We start from the raw sequence: 14,978 nt of genomic DNA on the forward strand, positions 1-14,978 counted from the left end.
GGACATATCACGGGTCGCTGGCCCTCCCCCCGGGGAGGAGGGGAGGGGGACAAGCTGTGAGGCTGGCCCTGGCACAGGAGCCCTGGTTTGGGGCATGCAGTTGGTGCTCTGTGATTATCCAGGTGGCGGGTTGAGGGCACGTCTGGGAGCTGACGGCCTCTGTGCTGCCGCCGAGTCGTGTTTTCAGGCCCCACTCCTGCCCCCGTGGAGGCAACTTTTGGGTCTCAGCTGTTAATGACATGAGCCCGGTCAGCCCTGGGCGCTCACCTGCCGGCTCAGAGACGGAGGGGACATGGAGCACTGCACACTGTCACCCCGGCCGCGCGCCAACGCCTGCCGTGCACCACGGTTAATCACAGCCACCCTGAGCCCGGGGTCGGGGGTGCCACGCACTAATTGGCGGGTGCGTGGTCGGGCATAGATCTGGCTGCTGAGTGGCAGCGGCCGGCCCATCCCCCAGGGGCCAGGCTGCTAACTGCCCATGGCCTCCGGCACCCATCCCCCACCCAAGTCCCGCCCGCCCCCTCCTGCCTCCTCACTCACCGCCCGGTGCTTGGAAATGACGCTGGTCCCCAGAGACCTGCTGATGGTGTGGGGCGCAGAGACGGGGGGCCAGGCAGCAGGTGGCCCCGAGTCCCCGCGTGCAGTGAGGCCCCAGCTCCTCCTCCATCTGCCCAGCCCTGGGGGGTTGACCCCGCATCCCCCCCTGGGCAGTGCAGCCTCCCCGGTGACTGCTCGGGGCGCTCGGTGCATCCGTTTTCTTTCTTTTTTGGCTCCAGAGTGCGTGGGCCCACGTTCGTCCACCCACAGGGCGGCCCCGGGCGTACAGGCGGCCCCCTGCCCACTCTGTGGCTCTGTGTCCTTCCAGCCGCAGCGGGTGTGGTGGGAGGTTCGGTCGGCGCTGCTGACCTGTGCCTGGGTGGACCGGGGCCCACTGCCCCGCACGGCGGGTCCCTGGGGTGGTACGCGGACACTGCTTCACGACCTCTGCAAGCTGCCCCGCCGGGGTGCGGTTCGGGGTACGGGACTTCCCTTCATCAGCTCTCAACGTCCCAGGGCGGGCTGGGTCAGCCCACCTCCCATCACTGCCACCTTGAAGCTGGTGTCCCGGGCGGACCCCCGACCCGACAGACGCAGCTAGTTTCAGAACCTTGGAGTTTGTTCTGCGGGGGGTGGGAAGGCAGCCAATGGACCCCTGGCATCGGCCGTCTCTGGCGGCCGTGACAGTTGGCGGAGGCTGGAGCTTGCCCGGCCAGTGGGTGGTGCACCTGGGGTGAGGGGGTGTGGCGTCCTGACCTAGGGGTGGGCGTGGTGTTGGCCTGGGCAACTCAGGGTTGCAGAACTGCTGGTGTGTGGGCTATGGTTGGTTGGTCCATTTGGAGAATCAGGTCACATCTCAGGGGCAACAGCCTTCAGGCGACCACCCACTGGCCAGGCCCTGACGGGTGGGGGCTGGGAGCAGGGGCCCCCTGGCCCTGGCGTTGTTCTGGAGGTGACTGAGTCCTTAGACAGCCCTGGCTCTGTCTGGACTGGTGTCTCCCACGGGGTCGTCCTATACAGTTGTGCAGGTCGTGCACAAGCCTAGGAAGTGCATGGAGTCAGCCACAATGGCGCACCCTCCCGGGGGCACAGCTCTGTGCCAGCCTCTGTGGGCCTCGGGGTCCAGCCGCTCCGCCTCCCGGCCCCTGCTGAGCCTACACCTGGTTGGGGAATCCTCGGGGCAGAGAGAAGGGCCCCAAGTCAAGCGCCCTGGGCCCTAGGCCGCCCTCCTCCCCATCAGGCAGAGGTGTCACTGGGGAGTAGGAGTGTGGTCAGTTGAAGAGACGCGAGGACCAGGGTCTTGGCCCCTGGGACCAGGCAGGTTCTGCAGAGAACCCCAGGGGGAGGTATGGAAGCCGTGAGGTCCTGCTTGCAGCGGGGGCGGTGTGTGCTGGCCCTGGCTTCCCCGGCCCCCTGGTTCAGGCCTCTCAGAGGGGCGCTTTGCGGGACAGGGCGTCTCGGGACGTCGGCGTAGGCTCCTGGGCCAGGTCTGCCGCCTCCGGGTGCCCGAGCTGGCCTAGCCCCCACGGGCACGGCCCCAGCTGAAGCTCTGCTGTGTGACCGAATCAGGGGCATCCTTCCGGGCCGGCCCTAGACCCGGTCCCTGGGTGTTCTTCGTGCTCACAGGTTCGGGGGGTGTGTGTGATAGGGCACCATGTGGGCGTCTGAGGGGCCTCCGACCCCCGACTGCAGCCCAGAGCAGCACGGGGCCTGGGCGTGCCTCTGGAGGTCCCCCGAACCGCAGACTTCAGCCTCCCAGGGGCCACGCTGCCAGGATAGGCCTCGGACTAGAGACCCACCTGGGGCGGGGGCATCGGGGGCTGAGGACGGGGGGACTGGATGCGCTGTTGCCCCCTCCCCCCACCCCTCGAGGGAGCTGCTGCAGGCGGGCGCCTTCCATCAGGGCCCCAAGTCCTCCCGGCCCCCACGCCCTGTGCCCTCCTCACCTGCTGCCCCTGCAGCTGCCGGAGACGGAACTACCCTGCAGGCCTGGAAGCCTCCAGCCATGCCGGCTGCCCATCCCTGCCACCCCCGCTGGGGGAGAAGCCCAGGGGTGCAGGCTAAGGGTGGGGGTTCCCTCCAGGGCGGGGGGGAGGGAGTGGAAAGCAGGCCACAGCGATGGCTGCCCAACGTTGTGAACGTGCTGACCAGCTTGTGTGCCGTAAACCCCACATTATAGTTTAGTTCTCAAGATGGTCTCGTTTGATGTCCTGATGATACAGGCCTCTCTCAGCCCCACCCCCGGCCAGGCCTGGCCAGCAGCAGGCCCACTGCCCCCCGCTCCCCAACAGCATCCTGTAAGCCCCCCTGCTTGCTTTCCTGGGGCTCAGCCTCCATCCATGTTGGGGGGACCTGGTTATTCCCCTGGCTCTTCCAATCCCCTTTGGGGTAGAGATGGGGTGAGCAGCCCCGGTGAGGGGCGGGCACACCCACCTGGTCGGTCGGTTGTGTCCCCCGTTCCCGCCCGGGCCCCAGACTGGGCCGGGGTGTCTGCGGAGCCCGGCCCCCGCTCAGGCGCTGTGTCCTTCTCCCGCAGGGTCTTCACTGAGCAGCGAGTCGTCCCCCGTCTCCTCTCCGGCCACCAATCACAGCTCCCCGGCCAGCACGCCCAAGCGTGTGCCCATGGGCCCCATCATCGTCCCCCCCGGGGGACACAGCGTCCCCAGCACGCCCCCCGTGGTGACCATCGCCCCCACCAAGACTGTCAATGGCGTCTGGAGGAGTGAGAGCCGCCAGGTGAGTGGGGGGCTGATGGGGGGTCATCTCGTGCTGAGATCTGCTTCCCTCCGAGGGAGCGAGGGACAGCAGCTGCCCGGAGGGTCTGTGTGTCAAGGGAAGGCTGGTGGGGCTCGTGGTCTGGGGCGGGGCTCAGGACAGATTTGCTGTAGGGCCGGCATCCCAGCTGTGGACAGGCTCAGTCCCTCCTGAGGCCTCTCTGCTCAGCGTGTGGACGGCTGTCCTGTCCCGCGGCCTCACGGGCTCTTCCTTCTGTGCCTGCCTGTGTCCTGGTCTCCCCTTCTTCCAAGGACACCAGGGCCCGCCCTAGTGACCGCATGGCGCCTCTGTCACCCTTGCACACGCACCCCGTTTCCCGCACATGGTCACTTTGTGAGGTCCTGGGGGCTGGGACTCCCACAAAGAAATCTGGGGGGGCACAGAATGGTGTTTGCAGATCATGAGCACTTCCTGTAAACGCAAGCTGTTGTTATTCCTGTCTGTTGCAGCCGCGTGTTCACAGCTCGCCTTTACTGATACTTGTCTTAACTGTCGAGGCCTGCCCGCCCCAGGAGGCCTTTCCCACACTTGGCGGGGCTCCCTGGGTCTGCGCCCAGGTGGTGTGGCTCCTCGGGGGACTCGCCCCCACACCCCCAGCCTGGAGGGCCCTCCTAATTAAGAATGCGGTCACTGCGCCGAGCTCTGGATGTTTCTGCCGAGTCCCCAGAGGGCCAGCGCCACTTGGAAGCACTAATTAAACCCGGCAGGAGGGGAGTCGGGGGACGGTGGGTCTTCGGCTCGGCCCCCAGCTCTCTGCCTTGCCGGGTCGGGTGGGGGTGGGCATCACTCAGGGTCTGTCTGTTCTCTGACCTGGGAGTGGGAAGGAGGCAGCCTCTGTCCACAGAACGGGGAGTCCCTGAATTCCTGGAAGGAGGCCGAGACCCAGCTGGGGGTAGCCCTACCTTGACCCGCACGTGTGAGGTGCCAGACCCTTCTGGCTCATCCCGGGGCTGGGCAGGGCCCAGCAGGGCCGATCCTGGCCAGAGCGGGATGCGGACGCCCAGCTGTCCCCTGGGCCCGGTTTGAGGGAGAACCAGGGTCTGCACCACAGTCTCCTGCTCCAGGGGACCCGTTGCCCCCTAACAGTCAGCCCTGACCTCGGGGCCCAACCACCTGCCTCTTCCCTCGCCTCTGGGGCCCAGTGGTTGCTCGTCTTGCCCTGCGCCCAGCTGCTGCCCTTCCAGGCCCAGGAGCCTCCTCAATGGCCCCCTCCTGGCCATGGGCCCCTTGCCCCGAGCTCGACCCTCCTCCGCGGGTCCTCACAGCCTCGGAAGTACCGAGTGACCCCGAGAAAGGGCTGCGGGGGCCGAACTCCAGCTGCTTAGCGCGCGGTGGCCGGTGAACGAGACACAGGCGCCCCAGGGAGGTGGGCCGGGGGCTGGGGAGTGGGGAGAGATGGGCCGGCTGGCACAGAGGCTCAGTGGAGGGTGTAATCCTCCAGTGGGGGGGTGGGGGGGGCGGGGGACAGGAGGGGGAGTCGTTTCCCAGCGGGGAAGCTTGGGGGGCGCTCTGCATGAGGGTCGCTGGCATTTCCCAGGTGGCGGGAGCAGCGTGGGGACAGATGAAATGACAAATAGTCTGTTTTAGAGCTAACAGGGCGTGTCTGCCCGTCTGCCTGGTGGAAGCCTCTCTAATCACCAGAGAATGGAGGGTCCCCCCTCCCCGTCCTCCCTCTGTCTGCAGCTGCGCCCGCGGCTGCTGCTCAGCGGGGAGAGCCGCCCGCAGGTGCTCCCAGGGCGGCAGCTGGGGCTCCCGGGCACGGCCCCCTGACCTCCTGCCCAGGTGTCCGTCGCGAGCTTGTCGGGGCTCCAAGCAGGCAGGGGGCGCGTGGGTCTGGCCCACCGGACCCCCTGCCCGCCGGCCGCCGCCCCCCAGCCTTTCCCGCCCAGGAAGGTGCCATCTGGCCCTGCCGCCTTCTAGCCGGGCTTTGTCCTGCCGCGGGCTTTGTCCTGCCGCAGGCTGACGGGGCTGACCCGCCTAGGGCTGGTGCACCCGGGGCCTCGCTCTGCCGTCTGGTCCAGCAAAGGGGGCCGGGAGTGGCCTTAGCTCCTCTCCAGGCTGTACGCACGGGTCCCCTGCGAGGCCTCCACCATCCGGGGCTGCCAGCCCGGAGGCAGCGTCCGGGTCCCCTCGCTGTGGGGCCCAGCATTTCCCAGGGGCCACCCTGTACCTCGGGGGCCTCAGGCTCCAGCTGCTGTGTCCCCGCCCAGGTAGCAACCCCCCCACCCCCGGTCAGTCCAGCACAGGGCCCCGGAACAGCGGGGTTTAAGGCCTTCACCCCATTTGTGGCGGCCGGGCCCCATGCCAGTGGAGGGGGTGTGGAAGGGGGTGCAGCTGCGCGTGCAGGACCCGCCTCTTGTGCACGTCTGGGGGAGGGGCGGGGGGTTGCCCTGTCCAGGGCCTTGGAGACCAGGGGAAGTGCCACTCCCTGCCCTGATCTGCGTGTGGGGCTCACCCTCGACGCCCCCAGCCTGGTGAACCCCCCCGGGAAAGGGGGAGTCGGAGCCCACGTGCAGCCCTGGTCACAGCGGGGCCAGCAACCCGTCTCCTGCGGTGAACGTTGCTGCCCTGTCTTCTGGGGCCTGGGAGGTGCCGTGGCCGCCTGCCCGGGTGTTCTGTAGACTTGATGACGGGTGGGCCCCTCTGCGGGGGCTCTGTGGTCCGTTTCATGCCCCCCGCGCGGGGAGCGAGGCGACCTGAGGCTCTGCAGCCCCCCGTCTCCTGACCCGATGGGGGAGACGCCAGGCAGACAGGGGAGGGTGTCTCCCTGACCCTTCGCTCTGGGGCGGACGGACCTGGGCCTGCGTCCTGCTCTCCTGTCGCTGCCCAGGTGACCGGGCCAGGCCTGACGCCAGGTGAGGGGGGCACCATGGGACAGCGCCTGTCCGTGGCCTGCCTGCCCGGAGCTGGACACACCTGCAGGTGGGCCTGCAGGACGTTCCTCCGTGTGGCCGGGGCTGGTGGGGGCCACCGCCTCCCACTTCCTGCCTCCAGTGAGCCCCTTCTGGTTTCCCCTCTGTTGGTCAGGAGTCTGGGCAGGTGGGCCCACAGCACCCACCAGTGTGCAGAGGTCCCCAGGCAGATCTGGCCCCACAGCTGCTTGCTCTGGCCAGAGCCAGGGCCGCCCAGGGTCTGTCTGGCAGTAGGAACAGGCTGGCCTGTTTGGCCCGAGGCAGCGCCAGCTGCTCAGCCACATCTTCCAGGGGCACCGAGGCCCAGTGATCTGTGAGGCAGGCCGGCAGCTGCCCCCTGGGCCCCTGGGACGCTGGCGTGAGTGGGTGGGCGGTGGGCAAGGGGCTCAGTGGCTGTCACCCCTGCCGCGGCGCGGAAACCGTCAGGAGAGAGTATCGCAAGAACATCCCTCTGAAGCTCCTCTGCGTCCGGAGGAAGGCCTGGCCCACTGCCGGTGGCCGAGCTCTGAGCCGCCCCCCAGCCCTGACCCACACTCTCTGCTCCAGCAGGACGCCGGCTCCCGGGGCAGCGGCGGTGGCCGCGAGCGCCTCATTGTGGAGCCCCCGCTGCCCCAGGAGAAGGCGGGGGGCCCGGCCATCCCCTCCCACCTGCTCAGCACACCCTACCCCTTTGGCATCTCGCCTAGCTCCGTGGTGCAGGACTCCCGCTTCCCACCGCTGAAGTAAGTGCGGGCTGGGGGCCGGGGGACGGGCACGGTGTGGGGCAGGACCCCCGAGGTTCTGGCTGCTGTGAGTCCACACCAGCTGAACCTGAGAGCCGCCAGCTGGCGGCCCCGCCCTGGGCTGGTAGCCCTGCTAGCCGTTGCCACGTGAGCTCACAGCGGGCTCGCTGCCTGCCTGACCCTAAACCCCCAGCCTGGCTCCTAGGGGTGGAGGGCGGTTCCCCCGGGCTGCAGGGAACAGGCCCGTGCCCCCTGGTGAGGGACAGCGAGGGGCCAACGCAACCCAAGGAGCGGCAACTGCCCAGCTCTGGGTCCTGGGCCTCCGGCGGGGTGCGGGCGTGGCCCACGCGCCTGGAGCTCAGCACCGCCGCCCCTCCCGCCCGCAGCCTGCAGCGGCCCGTGCACCACGTGGTGCCCCCCAGCACGGTGACCGAGGACTACCTGCGGAGCTTCCGGCCCTACCACACGGCCGAGGACCTCCGCGTGTCCTCCCTGCCTCCGCTCGGCCTGGACCCGGCCACCGCCGCGGCCTACTACCACCCCGGCTACCTGGCCCCGCACCCCTTCCCGCACCCGGCCTTCAGGTGAGGCGTCCAACGTCCCCAGCCGCCAGCGGGCAGACCCCGGTCAGAGGGTGGACCCTGGGGCGGGCCGCTCCCCCAGACTCCGGATGAGTCGTCCAGAGCTTGCTCCTGGAGGGAGACTCTCCCTGCACCAGCCGGCCTCCCTGGCTCCTCCGTTTCCACCGAGGGTTCCACGGGTGCGTGACTGTTAGTACACGGAGCACAAGGTTCACATACGGCAGGTGGAGACGGCGCTGTCTCCACTTTGTGTAGTAGCTTCCCGGGTCAGACGGTCAGACCTGGACGGGCCCCACTGGGCTTGGCCCGGCTGAGCTGAGGGGTGGCCGGCAGGGCCTTGTGGCCTCTGGGAGTACGGGGCTTTGGGGCTGGCTGTGGAAGGGGGCTCTCGCGGGATCTTTGTGGAGGCCCCGTCTGGCACTCCCGCATCAGTGCCCGTGTTTGGCGGGGGGGGCTGGGTCCCGCCTTCCTCTCCACCTTGGCTGCTCACCAGCCCCTTCTGCCCCCCACAGGATGGACGACTCCTACTGCCTGTCAGCACTGCGGTCCCCCTTCTACCCCATCCCCGCCCCCGGCTCCCTGCCCCCACTGCACCCGTCAGCCATGCACCTCCACCTCTCAGGGGTCCGCTACCCTCCTGAGCTCTCCCACTCATCCCTGGCGGCACTGCACTCGGAGCGGATGTCCAGCCTCAGCGCCGAGAGGTAAGCCAGCCCTGTCCCGGGGCCCTTGGCTCACCACACCGGAGCCCGGCTGGCCAGGTGTGTGTGGACGGTCCACCCCTGCAGAAGGGGCGCTGCCGGGAGGTCCCGGCCACTATTTGGGGGCCATCTTCACAATCGCTGGCCCCGGCCAGGAGCCTTCCAGGCGCCTGGAGAGTCTCTGTCCACGACTTTTGTCTCCAGTGGATGCTGAGTTTTCTTGGAGCTTTAGTGAAAGCAGACCCTGGCCCACGGCCCGTCCCTGTAGAGAGGAGAACCCCGGGCTCAGGTGTGAGTGCCTTGCTCCTGGGTGTCACATATCTGTGTTCACCCCCAGGCTGCAGGTGGACGAGGAGCTGAGGCGGGAGCGGGAGCGGGAGGCCGACCGTGAGCGGGAGAAGGAGCGGGAGCGCGAGCGTGAGAAGGAGCGCGAGCGTGAGAAGGAGCTGGAGCGTGAGAAGGAGCGGGAGTTGGAGCGCCAGCGGGAGCAGCGCGCCCGCGAGAAGGAGCTGCGCGAAGGAGCTGCCGCCAAGACGCTGGAGCCGGCCTTCCTGCCCGTGGCCGAGCTGCATGCGCTGCGGAGCCACGCCGCCGACGAGCGGGCCAAGCCCTCGGAGCAGCTCACCCCGACCCGTGCAGGTACCTGGGAGGCTGGTGGCTTCGGTCAGAGCAAAGGCGGGGGCAGGGCGTGGCCCCGGATCAGGAGCCGAGGGCAGGGACGTCCACTGGCCGGATTCAGAGTTGGTGTGAAGGCTGGTAGATCACTGGGATTATGCACCATAGTACAACCAAATTCTTAAGAGATGATAGGTTAAAAAGATAACCAAGGCTTAGTTTTTAGCATACTTTATTTCACTATACTTTAAACAGTGAATTTGCACAGCCGTCCGTCTGACCTTCATTTTTGATGTACTTTACATACAGTATACTTACGTACAGCCTTTGTTTTCACGGCTGTCTAACCTCTAGCGTGGGCGATGCCCCCCAGAGCTCAAGTCCGCTCTGCTGCATGGTGTGAGCCCGTCCAGGGTGTCACTCAGATGAGGCGGGACCCCCGGGGAGCAGCCACGTCCTGCTGTTCTTGGCCCGGCTGCACGGAAAGGGGGCGCCCTTCTCGGGGAGGGGCGGGCTGAGCTGGCGCCAGGACCCCGCCCCACCCTGACGGCCCGCCCCGCCCACAGACAAACTGAAGGACGTGGGCCTGCAGGTGCCCAAGCCGGTGCAGCACCCCCTGCACCCGGCGGCCGCCCCGCCCCACGCGGCTCCCGGCCTCCTCGCCGGCCACGGGCTCTTCTCGCTGCCGGGCAGTAGCGCGGCCACAGCCCTGCTCCTGCAACGCACCAACGAGGAGGAGAAGTGGCTGGCACGGCAGCGGCGCCTGCGGCAGGAGAAGGAGGACCGCCAGTCGCAGGTGTCAGAGTTCCGGCAGCAGGTGCTGGAGCAGCAGCTGGACCTGGGCCGGCCGCCGGCACCCGCGGACCCCGAGCACCGGCCGGAGAGCACCAGGTGGGCCCCGGGGGGCAGGCTAGGGCCCGTGGCGGGGGAGCCTGCGTTTAGCGAGCGCCTCTGGTTTGCTGCTTGTGGAGTGCTGTCCCTTGGGTTCCGTGTCACCTTCTAAGACCCCCGTCTGGGCCGGGAGGAGGGAGACGGAGGAGGAAGGTGCTCGCTTCAGGGGCTTCATCTGCCAAGAAATGTGTCCACAGCCAGCCCGGCCCACCCTGCATGGCAGGCTTGGCGCCTGACGGGGCCTGCCGAGAAGCTTCCACGGATACTTAATTTCTGTGCTAGCATCTCTCTGCCTGAACTGGAACGAGAAGGGGACTCCCTTTGATTTTTAATCATACAAAAAGTTTATTTTTTTTATAATTTTTTTTTTAATAACCCATTTTTTCCTGCCCGGTTGTTAAAAAAAAAAAAAAAAACAACTTCCCGAGAGGCCTTGGGACCCTGGCTGCCGGCACTCACCTTGTGAGCTGGGCCCCTTCTCAGAGCTGACCCGGGGCCTCACTGCCCCCACCTGCTGATCTGGCTGTCACCCCATGTCCCCCCCCTTCCCTCCAGGGCTCCTTCCAAAGGCCCAGGTGGAGACCCTCAGCCAGAGTTGGTGGCAGAAGCGGGTCTAGGCCTGGGGGATGCTGGGCCCTGCCCCGTCTCCTCTGCTGTGCACGGGGTTCAGGCAGGAGGGCTTCTGAGCCTCTTCCAGCCCTCGGCGTCCATCGTGCCTTCTTCTCAGGATGAGAAACGCTCAAGGTGTCGGGCGAAGGTGTGAGTGCCACTTGGCTGCCTCCCTCTTTGCTCCAGCTCCTGCTGGCCAGTGGGTCTCTGTATCCTGGGCGCAGCTGACCCATCCGAGCCCCTGCCTCGGCATCCACTGATCAGGGTGCCCAGGGAGGATTTGCCCGGCTAGCTGGGTGTGGCCAGGATTGAACCGTGACCACATCCCCGGCTAGGTCTCTGTCTGCTCAGGCAGTCTGGTCTCGGTGAGCCAGGCGGGACGGTCTGCTGCACATGGTCCCCCTGCTGTTCCGAGCCCACACGGGGCCACACAGGGGCTGTCTCGTCTACTTCTGAGCCGCTCTCTGCTCCCGTGACCCCCCCTAGGGGACCATGCGAGCAAGTGGTGCACGCCCACTATCTCCTGAGGAGTTCAGGGCACGCTGCCTCCCTCGACCTGGGGCCCCACGATCCCAGTGCAGCTGTCGGTGCGCGGGCTGCCGCAGCAGGCGTGACCTCTGCCCCCTGGTCAGGTGGTGTCCATGGCAGCATGACGCTCTCTCGGGGCCCTGTGATCAGAGCTAGAAAACCAGTCTGTGCCTGGCTCCGGCGCAGGAAGTTATTTATTCTGGTACCAGGTTTTATGCCTTTGCATTTATGCCTTTAGGGACTCACAGCTTTTTGATGCGGTTGGTCCCCTGTGGTATCTGCCCAGCAGCAGTGCAGCGGCCTCTGGGGCTGTGGTGGGCCGGCCCCTCCTCGGGCAGGGGGAGCCCTGGGCACCTGCCTTGTGTGCCTGCCGTGGCCTCTGCCCTTCCCCTCCAGTCCTCTCAGACGTTGCCCTCGGTCCCCTTGGCAGCATAGGGCTTTGCTTAAAAAATAGTAGGCTAAAAAAAAAAATATAGTAGGTGAGCTGGAGAAAGCAGCAGCCGAGTAGTCTCCTGAAGGTCGAATTTGAATTTTTGTTTAAAATGCACCAGGGAGAGAGGCACTTGGTTCAGCCTTGAGGCAGAGCTGCTGGTCTGAGGCCGGTGGGAGGGGGTGTGCGCTCTGCCGGTGACCTGGCTCTCAGGACAGGCCCCGGTCTGGTCCTCAGAGACCCTCTGGGTGTAGCTGCTGCTCCCTGGGCACATGGGGTCGCTTCGGTCCTGACAGGGACCACCACGGGAGAGCAGCTGGCCGTGAGGGTCTCCTCGGGGGGTCTCCCCAAGTCCAATCGGGCGGGCAGACCCCTCAAGCTGGTCTCTGGCTGCCATCTGTGAGCACGGTGCAGGGAGAGGAGGCTGGCCCACCCCCATTCTCTCCCACGGGTGGCACGTCTTGGGCCTTGGGTCCTTTCCCAAGCTGGTCTGCACCAGCCTGGGGAGGACGTGGGTCCCTTGGCTGTAGAGAGGAAGGCACGTCCTCCCTCCAGCCCTGGGAAACGGCCCCCAGGAGGCCTTCTCGCCCCCTCCGGTGCTGGCTAGGGGCTCCTGGCCGGGGCCCTGGGCTGATGGCTGCTCCTGCCCCCCGCCCCCCCCCACACAGGCCGGGACCGACCCGCCATGAGCCGGGCAGCCGCGAGCCCCCCCAGCACTTCGGCGGGCCCCCACCGCTCATCTCGCCCAAGCCCCAGCACCCCACGGTGCCCACGGCCCTCTGGAACCCCGTGTCCCTGATGGACAGCTCGCTGGAGCCGCGGCGCGCCCCCGAGGGCCACCCCCTGCACGGCCACCCTGCCCCGTTCGAGCCCAGCCGCCCGGCTGCTGTCCCGCTGGTGAAGGTGGAGAGGGTCTACTGCCCGGAGAAGGTGGAGGAGGGGCCCCGCAAGCGCGAGACCGCCCCCCTGGACAAGTACCCGCCGCCGCCCCGGGAGCCGGGGGCCCTAGAGCCGCAGGCCTTCCCCCCCGGGCCCGGGTCCTTTCTGGCGGAGCTCGAGCCAGCCGCACCGACTCTCTTGGGCCAGCCCCGGGCCTCACTTGCCCCACCGGCCACCTTCGGGGAGCCCCCTGGACCCCTGAAGCCAGGCTCGCCCTACCGGCCCCCGCCGCCTCGGGGCCCCGACCCGGCCTACGTCTACGATGAGTTTCTGCAGCAGCGCCGGAGGCTGGTCAGCAAGCTGGACCTGGAGGAGCGCCGGCGGCGGGAGGCCCAGGAGAAAGGTCTGGCTTCCCCTCCTCGCTCCTGCACCAGATGGGGTGGGAATCGGCCCGCAGTGCCCTGGGGTTCCACGGAAAGCCACAGGGAACAGGAGAGCAGGCCCGGGGTGAGCGTGGCTGCTTCCCATCTGCATCCCCCAACAGCCGGGCGGGATCAGGGGTCCCAGCCTAGCTCCTCCTGCCAGGTGCCGAGCCCAGCCTCACAGTCAGAAGTGGGGCCCGAGGCCACGTGAGGAGCACGTGTTTGGTCCTGGCTCGGCCAAGGGTTCCCAAAGGTCCTCCCTTCCACTCACCTGTGAGGCGATGGGGTCGGGCCCCAGTGCCCTCGGGCTCTGCTGTTCTGCACGGGACTCTGCGAGCAGGCTCTGTGCCTTTGCCAGGATGGGGAACCCGCGTGTGCCCGACCCTCCTGAGCAGGATGGGGAGCCGGGTGTGCAGGCAGACCTGGGCTGCCCTGGCCCCAGGCTGGAGTGAAGGACAGTCCCCTGCCAGAAGGCTGCGTCACCCTGGTGCCCGCCTCGTGCCCCCACCCCAGCCCTAAGGAGGCCTGGGGTTAAGGGGACGCCGGGCCCAGGGTTGGGGGTGGTCAGGAGCAGCAGGGCCTGGCCGGCAGTGGGTTCTCGGGTCCCAGGGGTGCCCCATGTGCATCCCTGGAGAGGCGAGGCCCCTTGCCCGGCTAAAGAGCTCCGTGCCTGCCTCCAGGATACTACTACGACCTGGACGACTCCTACGACGAGAGTGATGAAGAGGAAGTCAGGGCCCACCTCCGCTGCGTGGCCGAGCAGCCGCCCCTCAAACTGGACACATCCTCCGAGGTATCTGGGGTCTCGCCGCCGTCGGGCCCTGGGCTGGACTGCGGGCACCCCCTCTCGGCTTCCCCACGCAGACTGGGACGCCATCCGGGCGCCCTCCTCCCCCTCCCTGGGCCAGCTTGACCCAGAGTGTCCACAGCGCAACCTTCGAGGCCCAGGAGGCCCCGGGGTCAGCAGGAGCCTCTGCCCGTGGTTTCAACCTCATTTGTTTTCTTTCCCAATCTAGAAGCTAGAGTTTTTGCAACTTTTTGGCTTGACCACCCAACAGCAGAAGGAGGACTTGCTGACCCAGAAGCGGAGGAAGCGCCGGCGGATGCTGAGAGAGCGCAGCCCGTCGCCCCCAACGGCGCGGAGCAAGCGGCGGACGCCCTCACCCAGACTGGTGCTGTCCACCCGCTACAGCCCCGACGACATGAACAGCAGCCCCAACTTTGAGGAGAAGAAGAAGTTCCTGACCATCTTCAACCTGACCCACATCAGCGCCGAGAAGAGGAAAGGTGAGGCCAAGCCTCGGGGTGGGCTCGCCGGGGCGGCTGGGGGTCTCTGAGGAAGCAGGCAGGGCCGTGGGCTCCGGGGGGCTGAAGCTGCCCCTCGGCTCTCACGGACTCATCCCCCCGGCTCTTCGCCACCACGCCTCTCTCCGTCGGAAACGAAGAGCGGCCCCTTCCGAGTGCTCTTTCTCTTGTGTTGTCCTGTGAAACTGCATGCGGCTGGTGTTCTGTGCAGTCAGCCGTGGACTCCCACCCGCTCTTGCCCCTGGCCAGGTCTCCCAGTGCCTCCGGCCCCGGGGTGGGGGGTACGTGCACCCTCCTGCAGCAGGGTGCTCAGCCCGCGTGGTCTCTGGGTCTCCACTTCGCGGGCAGCTCACGTGCCCGTTTCTCGTTCTGATGGCAGGAGGCGTGGGTGGTCCGCGGCCATGGGGCAGGGCTGGGCCGACACCTACTGTGCGTGGACGGCTTGCCCTTCCGGATCTGTCTGGCCACCAGGGGCCGACTGGGCTGAAGTCTGAACTCACCTTCTGGGGCACCTTCCTTGGTCTGCGCCTCGAGCCTCGAGCACTGCTTGCTCAGTGCTGGGGGCACTTGACCTTTCTGGGCCACACCCCCACACGTCCCCCCTCGCTGAGGCCTGGTCACCTCTTTCTTGAAGGAAGTCAGAGAAAAGCAAGAGTGCTCATCGGTCATTGTAGTTGCTTTCACTCGTTTCGTTCGTTTTGGGCCAAACCGGTGGGCCTGGATTTCCGCTCTCCCTTTAAAGGGGCAGTGATGCAACCACGACACATCACTGGGAACGTGAAGGGTTTTGTTTGAGAAGAGCGTCTCTCGGCCAACAGTGATGTGGCCGCTTAGGTGTCAGCGGTTCAGCGGGGGGCCCCTGGCCCGTGGGGTCACAGGGGGTGTGTGTCCCTCTTCCCTGGCGGCAGCTGTCATGGGAACCACGCATGCGACGGAAGCCGCGGGGAGTGGACCGCCCCGGGAGAGAGCCTGCCCACCCAAGGCGCGGTGTGGCTTTTCGGGATTGCTTCCTGTGTTGAGGCCAACTTTTTAAAGTGAGAATTCACCCGCAGAGGCTCGCAGGTACCT

The 14,978-nt window shown here is 67.1% G+C and overlaps 1 protein-coding gene across 5 annotated transcripts in view; it reads left to right on the forward strand.

The window, feature by feature from the left end:
* Window positions 1–14,978, forward strand: part of GSE1 (Gse1 coiled-coil protein) — a 390,132-nt gene that overhangs the window by 368,052 nt on the left and 7,102 nt on the right. For 3 of the 5 annotated variants that reach the window (XM_065925137.1, XM_065925140.1, XM_065925141.1), the window contains 9 exons: window positions 3,077–3,276; window positions 6,774–6,949; window positions 7,336–7,533; window positions 8,043–8,234; window positions 8,569–8,870; window positions 9,413–9,737; window positions 11,973–12,586; window positions 13,286–13,398; window positions 13,622–13,892. In XM_065925137.1, the coding sequence (XP_065781209.1) occupies window positions 3,077–3,276; window positions 6,774–6,949; window positions 7,336–7,533; window positions 8,043–8,234; window positions 8,569–8,870; window positions 9,413–9,737; window positions 11,973–12,586; window positions 13,286–13,398; window positions 13,622–13,892 (2,391 nt within the window). The remainder of the gene's footprint in view (window positions 1–3,076; window positions 3,277–6,773; window positions 6,950–7,335; window positions 7,534–8,042; window positions 8,235–8,568; window positions 8,871–9,412; window positions 9,738–11,972; window positions 12,587–13,285; window positions 13,399–13,621; window positions 13,893–14,978) is intronic. The other 2 variants (XM_065925139.1, XM_065925138.1) reach the window with 2 other exon arrangements.

This window comes from Muntiacus reevesi, chromosome 2, assembly GCF_963930625.1.
Source record: "Muntiacus reevesi chromosome 2, mMunRee1.1, whole genome shotgun sequence".
Taxonomy (NCBI): domain Eukaryota; kingdom Metazoa; phylum Chordata; class Mammalia; order Artiodactyla; family Cervidae; genus Muntiacus; species Muntiacus reevesi.